A 19,085-nucleotide genomic window follows, 5' to 3' on the forward strand; every position below is an offset into this window, starting at 1 on the left:
TTCAGTTCTTTTTGGACTGGAATGGTCTTTAATTGTGAAAATCTTCGAGGGAGAGAAAGAAGAGTGGTTTCTGTTTTTTTGCAGCAGTGTTGCCAGCACCTGGTTCTCGTAATGATCGAGAATAAATGAATAGAAGTCGATGAAGGGGCCTGCAAACAAAGTTTTCCACTTCTAATGAAAAGCAAATTCGTCGATAAGAAAATAATTTGAAAACTTCCTGGCTTATAGGGCTGGAATAGCATTTCTTGTCAGGTTATAGCACAATTGAAGCTCAACTGATTTTCTGTAGAAAATACCGCCTTTAAGATGTGGTTTATAGTTCACAAACTTCGCCCATGTTGTGTTTGTTGCTAGTGTTCCAATGAGAACAGTAATTCGTTCTACTAACTTCTAAGATGCTTGTTTTCTCATTAAGTACATTTTATACCAGGGCAGCAGCTTTATTCAAATTTAGACAAAAGAAAAGTTTTGGATTATCTGGATTCCAGATGAGGGCATTTCCAAAGTGGGGAACTGAACGATTGTAACAGGGCGTTGGATGGTTCTGGGAGATCATTTTAGCTTAAAGGAAACTTTTGAGCATGTTAAGATGACGAGACTTCTCCCACCAAACACAGAGATGAAGTAGGGGTTTAATCGAAAGTAGTTCCCCTAAGAGACTGAACCCATTCATCCCTTTTTCACGTCAATCGAAGGTTCAGCATTCAACCCACGCATAAATATAAACTGCTCGCCAAAAGTCGTGGATATGGATGTTTTACGAAGATGCATAATGAATAAACTCATAACGATCGTAGAAAAGACTTCATTGTTAATTGTTAAGCAAGTTTAATAAAAAATATACATGCTAATGCTATTCTCTAGTTTATACTTCGTTTTGAATTAGATCAAACAGTTCTCAGTACTTGTCAAGATGCCACAGGTATTTCAGTTTTTCTAAGCACAGCCAGAAGACGTCTTCATGAAGTCAATCCAAGATCGAGAAGAATTACACTCTCTACTCTCAAACCAAGTCCACCACCCTTCTGAATAAGTCTATTTTTTTTGAAGAGGCAGAACTATGATATAGTGGAGTTTGTTCCGATGGTAGAGCTAACTTATTAGTACTGCCAAGAACCAAGACGTCCCAGTTATATGTTGATGAAGTTATCAATGGAGTAGTCTCACAATTTCAATTAGCTTTTGGTAGAGCTAACTTATTAGTACTGCCAAGAACCAAGACGTCCCAGTTATATGTTGATGAAGTCATCAATGGAGTAGTCTCACAATTTCACTCAGCTTTTGGCAAAAATTTCGTTTTTCAGGATGATAATGCATTGCTGCACATTCCACCAAGGCATTCTACCTCTAGCTTTAATTCTAGATCCCCTGAGCTGGATACAATCGAATAGGCATGGGATCAATTACAATGATGCCCATGCATAGTTGATACAACTGTGCTGGATATTCTCAATAACTTGGTGGAAAGCAAGCAGATGAAATGCCAAGCAGTCATACTTTTTATTGAGGAATAATAAAAGTTTCAAATTTCAAGTTTCTCGTGAAATTTTATATTTTTTTCAAATATTGTATTTTTGATATCGTCAATACATCATCATGTCTTTGAAATATTATCATTCTAACCTGAGATAGTCTACACATACATATTTTGAAAAGATATTGGGGTTTTCCGAAGATAAAACACAAATTAATTAAATATCCTCAACTTTTGACTAGCAGTTTATTATATTGCCAGATTATTTGGGTAATCATGAAATTGTGGCTAGGTGAATCTATAGGTTATGTGTATCCGTGTGCAATGTAAATATAACGTCTATGTAAATCTATCGACAAAGTTGATTGTTGGCTTAATAGTTCATTAATTAAAATCATACCTAATATTCTCTGTACCCTCTATCGACATGATTATAAATGATAGAGAATTGAAAAAAGCTCCTTTTCTGGATGATAATAATGCACTGATAAACAGATTCTAGAGAACCGCTAGAGAAAGCTAGCCTAACAACCAGTTCTAAGTGAAAACAAGTAAAATATGAGCCAAAAATAAGCTTCAGTAAACTAAAATAAAACGAAGTAATTTCCACTATGTTATTTAATTGTTAGCAACAATTGTTTCGCCACACTGTGGCTTCATCAGGCTACATTTCTGAACTGATAAGAGTACAAAGGTTTTCGGAATCTTATATAGGAACAAAATTGACACAAAAATATTCGAAAGGGTATAAATTACAAAGTTATATTGGACCATTTACAGCCTGGGATTTCCAAACTATCGGAAGAAATTCAATAAAGGGGATGAGTTTACATCCGTTTGTTCGTTCAACAGAATATTTTGGGTATTATACCTGTTTATTTCCAGGGATTCTAAGAGTGTTAGTCTTAAGCTCTTGTTTTCTAAATGAAGAATTTTAAAGTTATTATTGAAGGTATGGTCCCATTCTTTTAAGTGATTCGCGTAGGTTGAAAACGAACTATCAGATGTATAACTCTTTTGGTGTTCCTTTATCCTTTTATTGAACGATCTTCCTGTTTGTCCAATATAAACCATAGGGCAATCATTACAGGTTAACTTGTAGACACCGGATTTAGTTTCTTTATCTGTTTTGTCTTTATTGTTTTTAATGAACATCTCTAAGTTGTTACTTGTTTTGAAGGATATTGTGTAATTGAATTTTGTTTTCAAGTATTTAGCAATCTTTTCAGAAATATTATTAACATAAGTTAACGAAAAAAATTTAGTATCAATGTCATAATTTACCTTAGGGTATGTTAGACTCAAAGCTTGCTTTCTTTGTTTATTCCTCAAAATTTGATCAATAACATGTGGACTGTAACAGTTATTCACAGCTATTTGTTTAATTAAATTTAATTCTTTACAAAAATTAGCATGATTCATAGGTATATTGATTAATCTATGGATCATACAATTGTATGCAGCCATTTTTTGGTTTAACGGGTGGTTAGAAGTAGCATGGATGGTAGTATCAGTATGTGTAGGTTTTCTAAAAATACTGAAACTATGATAGTTATTATTTCTGGTAATTGTTAAATCAAGAAAGTTGAGAGAATTGTTATGTTCAATTTCAGAAGTGAATTTGATACTTGGGTGAATGTTATTGATAAATTCTGTGAACAAAGAAAGTTGTCTATTTGTACCTTTGAAGCAACATATAATATCGTCTACATATCTAAACCAATAAAGGAAATATTTTGTGTTATTGTTAGAGTGAATTTTGTTTTCTAAATTATTCATGAATATTTCTGCTAGGATTGGACTTAAAGGGTTACCCATAATCAAACCTTCATCAGACTTATAAATGGTTTCATTAAATTGAAAGTAATTTTGACTGAGGCATATTTCTAAGCAATTTAAAATGTCATTCATTATAATCGGATTTGTGTTATTGGTAACAAGTAATTCTTTTATTATTTTAATAGTTTCTGCTGGGGGAATGCTAGGAAATAAGTTCTGTACATCGAAAGAAACAAATTTAGATTTGTTAGGCAAATAAATATGTTTTATTTTCTCAATCAGTTCTAAACTATTTCTTATCGAGTATACAGAATTAAATTTTGTTTCTTTTTGTATAATTGTTATTAGAGCTCTTGATAATTTGATGCTTGGTGCTGAAATGAAAGAAACTATAGGTCTGATGGGGTTATTATCTTTATGAAGCTTTACTAAAGAATATAATTTTGGAGTCTGTGGATTCATTAAAATAAGTTTGTGTGTTTGTTGATTTTGGAAAAGACTAACGGATTGATTTATTGTTTCTTTTATTATTTTTTGAAAAGAATTGGTTGGGTCTTTTTTCATAATTTGGAATTTTTTTGGATTTAAAAAGTCTAATGTTTTTTCAATATATTCTGATCTAGTTAGGGCGACAATACTGTTTCCTTTATCGGCTCGAGTAAAAACTAAATTATTTTCATTGCTTTTTGTTACAATTGACTTGACAATTTTTTGGTCAACTGTCGTAGGGCTGGGTATTATTTTTGTTTTCAATATGTTTTTGATGTTATGTTTGTCTGAATTTAAATTTGAGTGTCCTGATTTGGAGTATGATTGTAAAGCTAACTCTGAATCAATTGCTAAGTACTCTAAAGATTTATTTGAATTGTCTCTAAGATTATATTTAAATCCTTTTTCCAATAGTTTAGTTTCATTGGAATCGAATTTAACATTTGATAAATTAATAAATTTTGGAAAGAACTTATGAGTTGAGAACGAACTTAGATTTGTTTCTTTGGCTAAAGTTTTTTGTTTGTTATAAATAAGGTTTTTCAATTTTTTGTTTTGATTTAAAAAATTTTTATGAATAATGTTATTAATGTGTTCTCTAGTGTTCATATCAACAATATCGAATTCTAGAGGATGTAATCTACTAGTTAACTCTGAATGAATTACCTTTATATAAACATTATATATGTCTCTCTGGTGGTATTCTTTCTTCATATCATTCTTGAGCCATTTCTTCATTCCTTGTAATCTTCCTATCTTCGCTGCTGGACTCTTATTGTTTGTTCTCAAATTGATATATTTCGGGAACACATCTTGATGTAGACATTTGGAATAGAACCAAATGTTTTGTGTATTTTTTCTGCTTCTAAGTAGAAGTTTAAAATACCATCGGACCAAGAAGCTAATATCTGCTTCTAATAAATATTTAATGGATTCGGTCCTTACTTGGCGGAAATTCATTATAAATAAAATAAAACGAAGTAATTTCCACTATGTTATTTAATTGTTAGCAACAATTGTTTCGCCACACTGTGGCTTCATCAGGCTACATTTCTGAACTGATAAGAGTACAAAGGTTTTCGGAATCTTATATAGGAACAAAATTGACACAAAAATATTCGAAAGGGTATAAATTACAAAGTTATATTGGACCATTTACAGCCTGGGATTTCCAAACTATCGGAAGAAATTCAATAAAGGGGATGAGTTTACATCCGTTTGTTCGTTCAACAGAACAAACGGATGTAAACTCATCCCCTTTATTGAATTTCTTCCGATAGTTTGGAAATCCCAGGCTGTAAATGGTCCAATATAACTTTGTAATTTATACCCTTTCGAATATTTTTGTGTCAATTTTGTTCCTATATAAGATTCCGAAAACCTTTGTACTCTTATCAGTTCAGAAATGTAGCCTGATGAAGCCACAGTGTGGCGAAACAATTGTTGCTAACAATTAAATAACATAGTGGAAATTACTTCGTTTTATTTTATTTATAATGAATTTCCGCCAAGTAAGGACCGAATCCATTAAATATTTATTAGAAGCAGATATTAGCTTCTTGGTCCGATGGTATTTTAAACTTCTACTTAGAAGCAGAAAAAATACACAAAACATTTGGTTCTATTCCAAATGTCTACATCAAGATGTGTTCCCGAAATATATCAATTTGAGAACAAACAATAAGAGTCCAGCAGCGAAGATAGGAAGATTACAAGGAATGAAGAAATGGCTCAAGAATGATATGAAGAAAGAATACCACCAGAGAGACATATATAATGTTTATATAAAGGTAATTCATTCAGAGTTAACTAGTAGATTACATCCTCTAGAATTCGATATTGTTGATATGAACACTAGAGAACACATTAATAACATTATTCATAAAAATTTTTTAAATCAAAACAAAAAATTGAAAAACCTTATTTATAACAAACAAAAAACTTTAGCCAAAGAAACAAATCTAAGTTCGTTCTCAACTCATAAGTTCTTTCCAAAATTTATTAATTTATCAAATGTTAAATTCGATTCCAATGAAACTAAACTATTGGAAAAAGGATTTAAATATAATCTTAGAGACAATTCAAATAAATCTTTAGAGTACTTAGCAATTGATTCAGAGTTAGCTTTACAATCATACTCCAAATCAGGACACTCAAATTTAAATTCAGACAAACATAACATCAAAAACATATTGAAAACAAAAATAATACCCAGCCCTACGACAGTTGACCAAAAAATTGTCAAGTCAATTGTAACAAAAAGCAATGAAAATAATTTAGTTTTTACTCGAGCCGATAAAGGAAACAGTATTGTCGCCCTAACTAGATCAGAATATATTGAAAAAACATTAGACTTTTTAAATCCAAAAAAATTCAAAATTATGAAAAAAGACCCAACCAATTCTTTTCAAAAAATAATAAAAGAAACAATAAATCAATCCGTTAGTCTTTTCCAAAATCAACAAACACACAAACTTATTTTAATGAATCCACAGACTCCAAAATTATATTCTTTAGTAAAGCTTCATAAAGATAATAACCCCATCAGACCTATAGTTTCTTTCATTTCAGCACCAAGCATCAAATTATCAAGAGCTCTAATAACAATTATACAAAAAGAAACAAAATTTAATTCTGTATACTCGATAAGAAATAGTTTAGAACTGATTGAGAAAATAAAACATATTTATTTGCCTAACAAATCTAAATTTGTTTCTTTCGATGTACAGAACTTATTTCCTAGCATTCCCCCAGCAGAAACTATTAAAATAATAAAAGAATTACTTGTTACCAATAACACAAATCCGATTATAATGAATGACATTTTAAATTGCTTAGAAATATGCCTCAGTCAAAATTACTTTCAATTTAATGAAACCATTTATAAGTCTGATGAAGGTTTGATTATGGGTAACCCTTTAAGTCCAATCCTAGCAGAAATATTCATGAATAATTTAGAAAACAAAATTCACTCTAACAATAACACAAAATATTTCCTTTATTGGTTTAGATATGTAGACGATATTATATGTTGCTTCAAAGGTACAAATAGACAACTTTCTTTGTTCACAGAATTTATCAATAACATTCACCCAAGTATCAAATTCACTTCTGAAATTGAACATAACAATTCTCTCAACTTTCTTGATTTAACAATTACCAGAAATAATAACTATCATAGTTTCAGTATTTTTAGAAAACCTACACATACTGATACTACCATCCATGCTACTTCTAACCACCCGTTAAACCAAAAAATGGCTGCATACAATTGTATGATCCATAGATTAATCAATATACCTATGAATCATGCTAATTTTTGTAAAGAATTAAATTTAATTAAACAAATAGCTGTGAATAACTGTTACAGTCCACATGTTATTGATCAAATTTTGAGGAATAAACAAAGAAAGCAAGCTTTGAGTCTAACATACCCTAAGGTAAATTATGACATTGATACTAAATTTTTTTCGTTAACTTATGTTAATAATATTTCTGAAAAGATTGCTAAATACTTGAAAACAAAATTCAATTACACAATATCCTTCAAAACAAGTAACAACTTAGAGATGTTCATTAAAAACAATAAAGACAAAACAGATAAAGAAACTAAATCCGGTGTCTACAAGTTAACCTGTAATGATTGCCCTATGGTTTATATTGGACAAACAGGAAGATCGTTCAATAAAAGGATAAAGGAACACCAAAAGAGTTATACATCTGATAGTTCGTTTTCAACCTACGCGAATCACTTAAAAGAATGGGACCATACCTTCAATAATAACTTTAAAATTCTTCATTTAGAAAACAAGAGCTTAAGACTAACACTCTTAGAATCCCTGGAAATAAACAGGTATAATACCCAAAATATTCTGTTGAACGAACAAACGGATGTAAACTCATCCCCTTTATTGAATTTCTTCCGATAGTTTGGAAATCCCAGGCTGTAAATGGTCCAATATAACTTTGTAATTTATACCCTTTCGAATATTTTTGTGTCAATTTTGTTCCTATATAAGATTCCGAAAACCTTTGTACTCTTATCAGTTCAGAAATGTAGCCTGATGAAGCCACAGTGTGGCGAAACAATTGTTGCTAACAATTAAATAACATAGTGGAAATTACTTCGTTTTATTTTATTTATAATGAATTTCCGCCAAGTAAGGACCGAATCCATTAAATCTTCAGTAAACTGTTTTATGTTATGTGAACTGTGACCAAAAATTACTTATCAGGAAGTAAATAATAGTGAATTCTGAATGTGAAAGGTTTCTTCAACTGATTTTACAGATACAGAAAAACTTACTTTCTTCAGGTACACCCTGTGGCTGAGGACACTGAATGCTCTCGTATTCAGTTCTTCCATAACTGGCACTTAAAATAGCAATCCTAAAATTTGGATTGCATTTTAAATGTACTCGTTCATTTTCACAAGCGTTGGCACTTCGAAATTCATCTGTAATTAAATATCAATTAAAATATGAGAATTTCTGGCGGAATTGAAATTTTTGTTTCCGAACCAAAATGAAATACTTTCAGTGATCATCATTTGTAAAACAAAAAACTAAAAATTTTAGACAAAATATCCCAACTCGTGAAAAGAAGCCAGACAAATGAAATCCTCAAAAATTCTAAAAAGAAATAGCTGTCGACGAATATTAGTAGGCGTCATTGAAGCTCCATGAAAGATTTTTTCTTATAGTCTATATTTGACGCTTTTTGCTGAATTTACTTTGATGACAATGTCACTGGAGAATGATTTCTAGAAGTAAATTTTTTAAAGGAATGTAATACTTACAGGGTCTACATTTGAAAGCAACTTCCACATATTTTGGCACACCTGGGCAAGGATCTCCACCAAAGGTGTTAGGCGAAGTACGAAATTTGCATTGTCTCTTCTTCTGACAAGCCTCAACTACTGTCTGCAAAAGTGAATACTAGATACCGTCAGTCAGATCAGCTGTAGTGCCCTTATGTGCAAATTGTTATGGACAAAGTGATGGAATGGTGATTATACAGTAAATAATAAAATAAATTACTTTTCTCTGAATACATATTTCCAATTTCGAAAAAAAAGTGTAATAGGTTAATTTTTATTTTCAATTAAAAGTTGCTGCCATAGATTTAATGGCGTAATCGATGTTTCATCCCGAAAGTACTGATAGAATCATCAGAAAGGGAGCTCAGTGGTTCCTGCCTAATACACCCTACACATCAACAGCAAAATATTGTGACTTAGCGGGTGAAGTATAGTGATAGTGACCGGAATACTGACATGCATATGTATATGACAAATAACTCGTCTATATAAATATTTCTTTCACAGCGAACTTGACCATACTCAAAAAAGGAAGTTTTACTCAAATAGAAATAGTAAATGCTTAATCTGATCATTGTTCTAAATGACTTTATCTAATTTTGTATGAATTTCGTTACTTAACTCCAGAAAAGTATGGATTATCTATTTTGAACAGGACATCGCTCATAATCAAAACCCGGAGAAATAAAATAGGCCATGACAAAAATCCAACTGTAACTGAAACATTTCATCGAACTATAATAATAATAATAGCCAAACCCAATATTTGAATACACATATTCAATGCGAATTTCCTCGTAAAACATAATGGAAAATCCATGATCGAACAGAAAGGTGAAAATACAAAAGAATAAAAATTTTAGATTAGTTCATCCGTGATAATTTTTCATTACGTTGATGCACTGCTCTTTCGTTATAGCTTGCTGTCATGCATGAATATGGAACTACGGCAACTGAACCTAAAATAAAAATGTCCTTTCGTTTACATCTGCGCCAATGCCATCCTCCTTTGTCACTGTGACGTTTGCGTTTTTATTACTTTCTGCTGTATAGGTATTTCAATAACTTCCTGGAAAATCGAAGGATCCGAAAGAAAACTTCAGTATGATACAGGGATGTTTAATTGTACGAGAATTTGAATTTTATAGATATTCATTTCGAATTGTTTCACAATTGGAATCTTGTTGAATCAATTTCATTGGTTGATATATTTCCAAAAAACGTGTTTACTCTATGTTATACTCTATATTATGTTAAACTCACATCCCATTTAACCATCGAAAGAATAGAGGAAAGCACTGACTTTACTTTTGAGCGATCGTTAATTCATGTATTTCAAATATTTACAGGTTGTCTCAAATTCGATGCTCACTGAAAGCATCTCGAGAACTTTAAGTAGGGATTCATCAAGCCAAGTAGCTTGACATTTTAACCAACTACTTGACTTGAAAATCAAGCTCGTAAAAATTACATACTTGATTTTGACTTGACTTTATATATTTATTGCTTGACTTGATATCAAGCTATTTGATATTACTTGAACTTGATATGCACGCGTCGCACGGCATATATTTCTGCAATCTCGTGCGCGCTTTAACTAAATAAGGGGATTCCTCGAGCGCCGAGAGACTGAAGAATTTGCCAGTGTGACTTAATTAGTAGTTTTATCACATTTCTATGAAATGTATTGGTAGATTTTGGTAGTTTCAGAAATATTTTTTCAAACTTGGCCGAAATGGCCAAGGATTTTCTATCAACACCAGCATCTTCAGGTCCTGTTGAAAGACAATTTTCCAGAGCTGCTCTTACAGTTACAAAAACCCGCAATAGGTTAGGCGACACATCTATAAAATGTCTCATGTGACTTAGATCCTGAATGGAAAATTATGAAATCAAACAAAGCCTTGAGGTTTCTCAACATTGAGAAACTTTATTTTTTATTTTGTTATGATTTATAGTGATTCAATTTATGTTTCTATTTCAAGAAAGTTGATATTTTTGGTTCTTTTATATAATTATTCAATAAATAAAAGTGTTTTTGCAAGGTTCCTTCTCATTTCATCATTTTTTATTGATGTGGCACTACACGATAAATAAATTCTTGACTTGACTTGAGATTGAAAAACTACTACTTGACTTGAGCTCGACTTGAAATCAAGTTAAACTCAAGCCAAGTAGCTTGAAAATCAAGCCAAGCCGTGAATCCCTAACGATAGGACTTAGAGAAAAAAATCTTCAAGGACTCCCGATCTAATTTTTCGAAATAATAAGATACCAGAGAACAGATCATAGATATATTAATTCGTTTTCGAGTTACAGGGCATTACTGAAAAATTACCGTTTCAAATATTTTGCTATATCTTGGTTTCTATTCGAGAAATTCGAAAAATTCTAGAACTTTTTTTCAGTAATTTTTATGGTTTATATGATACCCATAACAGATCATGAAAATTAATCATTGTTTCAGAGATATAGGGGAAAATGGGACACCCTATATTTCTCAACGAAGTGCTTTTAGGCGCATGTGGGATTAATTTTTGAGATATCTAACTTTCTGAAGATATATTTGTTAATCTTTTAGTGAAACGAACTCTACGCCCTGTACTACATGAGCCCTGTAGTCGCTATGTTACAACTTTCTTTTGAGTTCAATTGGTAGTTTTCGAATAATTAGAAGAACAAAACTGATGTAAACCACCGAGCGATAATTTGTCTAGATCGAACAAATGATGATTTTTATGTTATTATAATAGCATAATTATGACATTTCAGACGCAAGTGATTCATGCTTGTTTTATGCGACCCCTTGTATAAACACGATTTTAGACATCAGCATCCGACTAATATGTCGAAAATAGTTTGCAAGATGTCATTTACTCATCCTATAATTAGACAGTGCTGTAACCTAACAGAGGGAGCATAATCAGCAGGATTCCCATAATAGTTCACTTTTTTTCTTGGTCCTCTAGCAGAATCTCTCTAGAGAAACAGCGTGTGCTGCTCTGCGGTTGTGAATTAATAGTCACGGTATCCAGTTTGCCTCAAAAGCAGCCAATCCAGGAAAATACACCGCTTGTGTTCAATTAGATACATAATGCACCTGAACAATCTGTCTATCAAACAATGCACCCAACGGATGTGTCGATACCTGGTCAGCAATAGATTAATTCACCGAAAAAAAAATCATTGCTCGGTAAAAGTTGAGGATATTGATGTATAGTATATCCAAAGTCACTTGGAGGGAGACTGAATATTTCAATTATACAAGGGTTGTCTAAGTTTTCAGAAATTCCTTTGGAATTTATGAAAATATTGCTATCAATACTCTCAAATAAACCCCGGTATTTAGCAGATCGTCTTGGAAACAACAATGTCCCGATTTGATTGATCTTATTGGCTGAATATTTCCCCTCGTATTCCCCTTGCCACTTTGAGTGCGTTTTTGGTTTACACTCATTGGCTGCATCTGTCACTTCTTAATTACTTTCTGATAATTCGCATAGACCAGTGTGGGGTATTATTGAAATGCATTTTTACGTAGTTTTAGTTCGTTGTGTGTCTGATGTTTTTAGTGATTTCGACTATGATGTTTGGCACAAATCTACGGTTTATGTAAAAAAAGGTGAATATTTCGCAATCAAATCTATTCCTCCATTTACTTTCATAGTCAGAATTGATATATGACGGGTTCTGAAGAAAATGATTTCGCATCCTAATAAATATCTTCATTCCACTGAAGGAAGAATTGATTAAAATGAGATTAACCAACAAAATTTTCATTACATTTTCTGATTTTGAGCAATGTTATTACTGGTTTGAGAAATCATGAAGAATAGCATATGATGTTGAGGCTCTTAGTACGTCAAATTAGCAGCTACGTAGCCAGATTGAAAAATCAATCAAGTATTTTATAGACAATAGAAATATTTCACTATTTCCTGCCATCAGTCGGGACAGTTTTAATAATAGGTTACATATATCTTTGAATATTTGTTCTGATTCTGAATACGAAAAAGTTATCGAGGAAAAACTTGAACTGAGGAAATACCTCGGGAAATACTACAATTTCTAACTGAGTGGAGTAGTCTAAGACTCGGTCTATGACTTCTGGAAAACAGAAACTAAAATTGAAATTTAGATAACTAAATTTGACATTTCATGAAATGTCATTAATTATTCGTAATTGAAAATTTTATTGGTTTATGGATTTTCAACCATCTTAACGAATAATTTATTACAATTCATGAAATTTCAACTTTTTAGTTTCTTTTTATGTTTTCTGGAAGTTGTAGACTACTCCATTCAATAAGAAATTGCAGTTTTCCTTAGTTAAAGTTTTTCCTCGATAACTCTGTAAGTATAGGATTTGCTTGAGACCCCTCTCTTTTCATACCTAGGTGCTTATTGCTAGATCAAACCAAGGCATTCTTAATCTAATCTAGCACTGAATCTAGAGCTAGCGCTTGGGTTCAATTACAAAAAATCTTTGATGCCCACAGTTGCCACAACTGTGCTGGATATTCCCAGCAATTTGGTGGAAAGCATGTAGACAATATTCCAAGCAGTTTTTGTATCGTCGGAGAATACAAGTATGAATTTTTGAAATATTTAGAATTAAAGTGTTTCGTAAAGTTTGATACTTTATCAAATATATTATTTTTGTTATTGTGATTACATCATGTCTTTGAAATATGATTATTATAACCGGAAGTGGTCCCCATATACATATTTCAAAGGAAATCAAGTTATTCTGAAGAGATAAACCAAATTATCGGCATATTCTTTGAAAAATCATGGAATTGTCGGTGAGTAAATACATAGGTTATGTATGCATACATGAGGGCAAAGTGTACCGACTATGTGAACCTATCTCTGAATTGGATCTGCTGGCTCACTACTTCATTAATTAAAAGCACACCTAATACTCTCTGTACTTCATATCCACATGAATCGAAATCATGGATAATGGAAAAAAAAGGTGGAACCTTCAATTAGAAAACAAGAATGACGTAGTATGCTCTTTTTGGCGAACAACGAACAAAATTAATTTCCTTTTCCAACTTGTTGGGAGAAAGTTTTATAAATTTGACATTCAAAAGAGACAAGAAGAAAAAGGGAAATTCGTAACTTCCTTTGCGGTCTTATAATCTCAATTCTCCATAGATTCCTCAATGTAATTACTCCTCCATTTTATTCGAACAAGTAGACATTTTATTCCTTCTAGTGCTTCGATTACTTTTCACCATTTATCTTTAATACAGGGTGGCCATTTGAAAACGAAACAGACGAGATTACAGACGAAATAAAGTTTTTCGATAGAAATGCTCGGACAGGTCGATTTCTGTTTCGAGGGGGACAACTTAAGATGTAGGTAACGGACGCATAGCGCTTCAACCCTTGCTGCTACAACCCCCCCCCCCCCCAATTTTTGAATAGGGAAGATGGGGTGAGTGATACCTCATTTGAAAGGTATTTTTATACTGATTTCAGCACAGTGATTGTTTTTTCATTTTATGGATTAGTTCTCGAAATATTCTTAACTAAGTATTTGAAAATGAAGTAGTGTTTTCATGGCACTTGTAGTGTTTTGTGAAAAATCGACATTTTGAGCTTCAAAACAACCATGACTGTGGCTTCCTTCCTAACTAACTAACGCATGAATATTTCGAGAATTAATGCATAAAATGAAAAAACAATTACTGTGCTGAAATCAGTATAAAAATACCTTTAAATTGAGGTATCACTCACCCCATCTTCCCTATTCAAAAATTGGGGGTTGTAGCAGCAAGGGTTGAAGCGCTATGCGTCCGTAACCTACATCTTAAGTTGTCCCCCTCGAAACAGAAATCGACCTGTCCGAGCATTTCTATCGAAAAACTTTATTTCGTCTGTAATCTCGTCTGTTTCGTTTTCAAATGGCCACCCTGTATAGTACTTTCCAAAGGAATATAATCACTCAGAATATGAGGGGACAATTTCTGACTGATTCTGATCGATAATTATAAGGACACTCTGTTTGACAAAAGAAATAACTTCAAAATTAAGAACAGTTAAATTTTATGAAGGGCCTGTATCGACATCTTCATCAAAGAATTTCTTTGAAAGCCCGCTGCAGACTTCACTTGTGAAATGGAATCCTAACGAAAAATGCAGACTCAAACTTATGATGTAAATAATTCATTCATTTCAAGACTATTGAATGAACCACCAAATAAGGAATTCAGAAGATGAAAATTTTTATTAACATTTCGTGCCCGTGGAAATTGAACCATTCCTAATTTCTTCTTCAACTGGTATGTCACATATTTTTCAACTTTCATTTTTATGTTGGATCGTTCCTCTTATTTGACTCAATATATTCAGTCAGCTTTATAACCTTTGTACATTTCCATCAAAGGAATTTCAAAGTGATTTTCATTGAGAACAAACTCAGCATTTTGATTATTTCTTTCCGCATTTCTACATCATATACAGGGTGATTCACCGGTATGGCCTATTGGACGTTTATGGAAAACTAATCATACTTTTCTTTCTCCCTAAAATATTTTCAGATGGCTACAACTTCCGGTTATACCGGAAACATACTACTTCATCCTTATTTCAAATAGCACACTCAGTGTATTATTGCATCATCAAATAGCTTTTTTGATGACAATTTCGGCAATATTGGGAAAAAACTCAACGGTTCATGAGTTAATGGGATTCTTATAAAGAAAATGGTGGTGATGAGGACTCAATAGGTTAAATCCCCAAAATATTCTTCCGAATAAACAAAAAGATGTGAACACATTAATATGAATAATATTACCCGATGTTTTGGAAATCTGAGGCGGCAAATGTTAAATGTACCGGTTGAGTTTATTAGGTTTTTTTCTAGATTCCATGTATTTTAAATTTTGTCACCTTTATAAGTTGATCTACACTGTGTCCGTAAAGTTTGAAACAAAATGAAATTCAAAATTCAAATTCAAATGAATTTGTTCCGTACTTTAGGGACACAGTGTATAGTATGTCCAAATATAAAACGGAGCAATATAAATGAGTTTGTGCATAAATAGGAGGGTCTTTGAAAAGGAATAGAAAGCCATCGTATTGACGAAACTATTGTTGTTGATATCGAACTATTTGTGGAGATCATATTGTTCTATTTTATTCTGCATTATATGCGGTTTTGGAATTGCAGAATTTCGGATTTAAGTTCAATAATGGCGCAGAAACGCTGAACCTTTGAGTGATCCTCGAAGCGTATTTACCGATATTGAGGAAATTATCCATAGCTCAATAGATCTATTCATAATGCAACTCATTTTACTCCAATCGTTTACTCGAACAATCCACAATGGTAAGTTTGAAGTGTTTTCGCTATTATGCTGTACGTGTATTACATTTCGATCGATATCTTCCAATGTACATATGTGATGCTTTCCAGATTCTGATGCGAGGAACATACGAAAAATTCTTTCCTATTTCGATATTAGCTCGTACGGTCATAACTACTACATGCCAATGTTGGAATAGGGCCATATTCTTTCAAATGGAAATATTCGAGATGATGACCTGATAGCCATTCCAAAAGGCAGTATGAATCACAACATGCGAAATTTACCTGCATTCTCGACGAATCTATACGTGCTGAATTCTTGAATATTTTCCACATATTTTACCAAAATCGCTCCCCTAAGCAGTATTAGTTCTAAAATATGATTCCGACCTTTTAGATCCATTCCCTGAATTGAAAAATAAGATGTTGTTCGATTTTCAGCTCAACGCAGGATGTTTTCGCGAATTGGCTGGAAATTTTGGCAGTTAACCAGAAGGATATTCGGTTTTACAACAATGCCGAATTCATCATTTGTTGAGTCCGGAAAGAAAACGACATGCAAGACGCTCAACATAGCTTTCGATGGAAGAATTAAAGAGGTCCATCATTTTAATTTGCATTAATTTTCCAAAACCATAGTGTTTTGAAGTTTTTCACATCCACTCAGACAGAAAGAGCAAAGAAAGCTCATTCAACCATGGAAAAAGTCTAAACATCTTGAAGATATGTAAAATTTTATTTTTTTTTTGAGTTTTTTTTCTGCACCTGTACTTCAGAAGATATTCAACTGAAATTTGGCATATATACAGCTGAAAATTACAGTTTACATCATTCAAATTGAAATCATCAGGGTGATATTTTTTCTGGATAGTGTCTCCTTTTTTTTGGTGGAACCCTGGTATTTCAAAAAAATGTAAAAAGACACTCACTGACTTTTTCTTGTTTTCTGTATGATCGTATAAAATGTAGCACACCATAAAATACCCTGTATCTTGAAAACAAAGCTTTTATAGGACATATTTCTCCTAAAAAAATTCCCTACTATCATTTGTACCACCCATTTAGGTTGCTCTGAATTACTGAATTCACACTGTAAACTAAAAATATTTCATAGGATACTTGAAATTCGAATTAATTTCGAAGATTTGTCTGAATGAAACACCTAAGCTAAGCTTGTGTTTTGTAGCATCATTCAAATATTTACCTCAACCAAAACATGAGTACCTCTAAACATCACTATTACTACAACAATTCAGAAATATTTAGAAGATTTAAGAACAATATCCGATGAAAAACTGACAAAAGGAGTTGGACCAATTTTTCGAATTCAAAGATAACAAAATCCCACCAACAAAAAAGAATCTTGAAAGATAGAATTGATAACACCATTGAAAGTCCAAACTGTTTTCATTTCCAAGGAGGTCTTTGCTTCCATCAACAATTTTCTCCTATGTCTTGTAAGATAAACAGGAATAAACACAGATATGAGTAGGTCTCGAATTTGGCGAGACTTGGTGAAAAATTTGTTACATTTCTTTATTCTTTCAGCTGTCGAAGCGTCTTTCCAGGTGAAGCTGGATAAGAGCCTGAAAAAACTCGGCAATATTTCAGATTTGTACTGATATCTCCGACGCTTTCTCGATCATATTTATCTTACCTATGTAGCTTTCTTGAAGATGAATACTCCTACATCCCTGCAGTAAGAACACTTGGGCATTGGTTTCTATTTCGGTTGAAATACAAAGATTTCGAAACTTAACGTTTGCCGATGCTTGGGAGTTATCTATAACGCTTAAACGTGGTTGCGGTTTCAACGTCGGTGGTATGTTCGTGAGCAAAAGCCGGTGTATATCAAGATATCGTATGTCACGAAGACAAGAGGTTTCACTTTGAGTGATTTAGGGTTTCGGCCGATGCTTTGACTAAAATACAGTTTGTAGGACAAACCCTGCATGAGGGATATGATACAGCTCGAATGGCAACAAAGTCAGTTTCAAACAGAACAATTACACAGTCATACTCGATTTTTTCATTCGAAAAATCTATCCCGAAAAACATTTCAACCAAAAAAGTATTTCACATGTTTGGAATCGAACCTATGGCTGTGAGACTCTTAGCACAAGTCAAAGATATTTATTCCGATACTTCGATATATCATTGCCATTATAATCATTTAAAATTGTATCATTTCAATTCGAACACGCTATTTGAAAGAGAAAACTCGAACTGTTCAATATTCTCATATCCTTCTTCATTTCCTCAAGAAAATTTTTCCAAATACAAACGTCGTCAAAAGTCTTAGCCTCCCCAATCAACTCTCAACTTTTTGAATGTAACATAACAATTTTTTCTGTGTGGAATCTTCACTATCTCTCCACTTAAATGAAAACAATAAACCAGCAAAAAAGTTTCTAGTTCGGGAGCATACAGGTGTATTTGATGTTAATCAGTTTTCAGCGAATACCGAGAGTTGTAATATTGAGAATATTTCAATGAAAATGCCGGGACATCCAATTTCTCAGTTTGACCGGGCAAGAATGCCCTACATAAAGAAGCTTTGTCGAACCACTAGATTGCTCAACGTTTGAATATTCCACGGACTTCAATAAGGACCATAATGGCCCTTTTCCTGGAAACCGTTGCCCGGAGACCGATGCTTGGTCGACCCAGAGTAACATCTTCAAAGGAAGACCATTAGATCGCAAATTTTACTCGAAGGAATCTGTACCAGCCCTTCGAAGTCATTTTTTGAGGACCTATAGACGGGTAGTCTCAACCATTACCATGAGGAGACGGTGCATTCCTCAAATTTAAGGGCAAGAAGACCTTTAAGAGTACCTCGGCTATCATCTGTAAGCCCATCAGCAATGGACAGAACACAGTATACACAGTACACACGAAGGGTTCAAAATAATCTCCAAGAGAACAATATCCAGAGAATGGACTGGCCAGCAAACTCACCAGACATGAATCCAATTGAGCACGTATGGGATCACTTAGGGAGAGCAAAATCTTATCGCCAGAACCCACCTTCAACTATTCAGGAACTGAGTTTAGCCCTTCAGGAAAAATGGAATGATATGCCTGAAAATTTCGTTAATGACTTGATTCGTGGGATGCCTAGGCGTATTGGGTATTTGATTGAAAAAAGAGGTGGTATTACGGACGATAAAATTAGATTTGTTTTCATTTTTCATATTTTG

The 19,085-nt window shown here is 32.9% G+C and overlaps 1 protein-coding gene across 2 annotated transcripts in view; it reads right to left on the minus strand.

Annotated features, from left to right (window-relative positions):
• The window catches only part of LOC123686068 (protein eva-1 homolog C), an 86,381-nt gene that overhangs the window by 11,451 nt on the left and 55,845 nt on the right, over positions 1-19,085 (minus strand). The window contains exons 3-4 of one of the 2 annotated variants that reach the window (XM_045626029.1): positions 8,541-8,664; positions 8,049-8,198 (exon numbers count right to left, since the gene is read on the minus strand). In XM_045626029.1, the coding sequence (XP_045481985.1) occupies positions 8,049-8,198; positions 8,541-8,664 (274 nt within the window). Of the gene's footprint in view, positions 1-8,048; positions 8,199-8,540; positions 8,680-19,085 lie in introns of both variants that reach the window. The other variant, XM_045626028.1, reaches the window with a different exon arrangement.

The sequence above is a fragment of the Harmonia axyridis genome, chromosome X (assembly GCF_914767665.1).
Source record: "Harmonia axyridis chromosome X, icHarAxyr1.1, whole genome shotgun sequence".
NCBI lineage: Eukaryota > Metazoa > Arthropoda > Insecta > Coleoptera > Coccinellidae > Harmonia > Harmonia axyridis.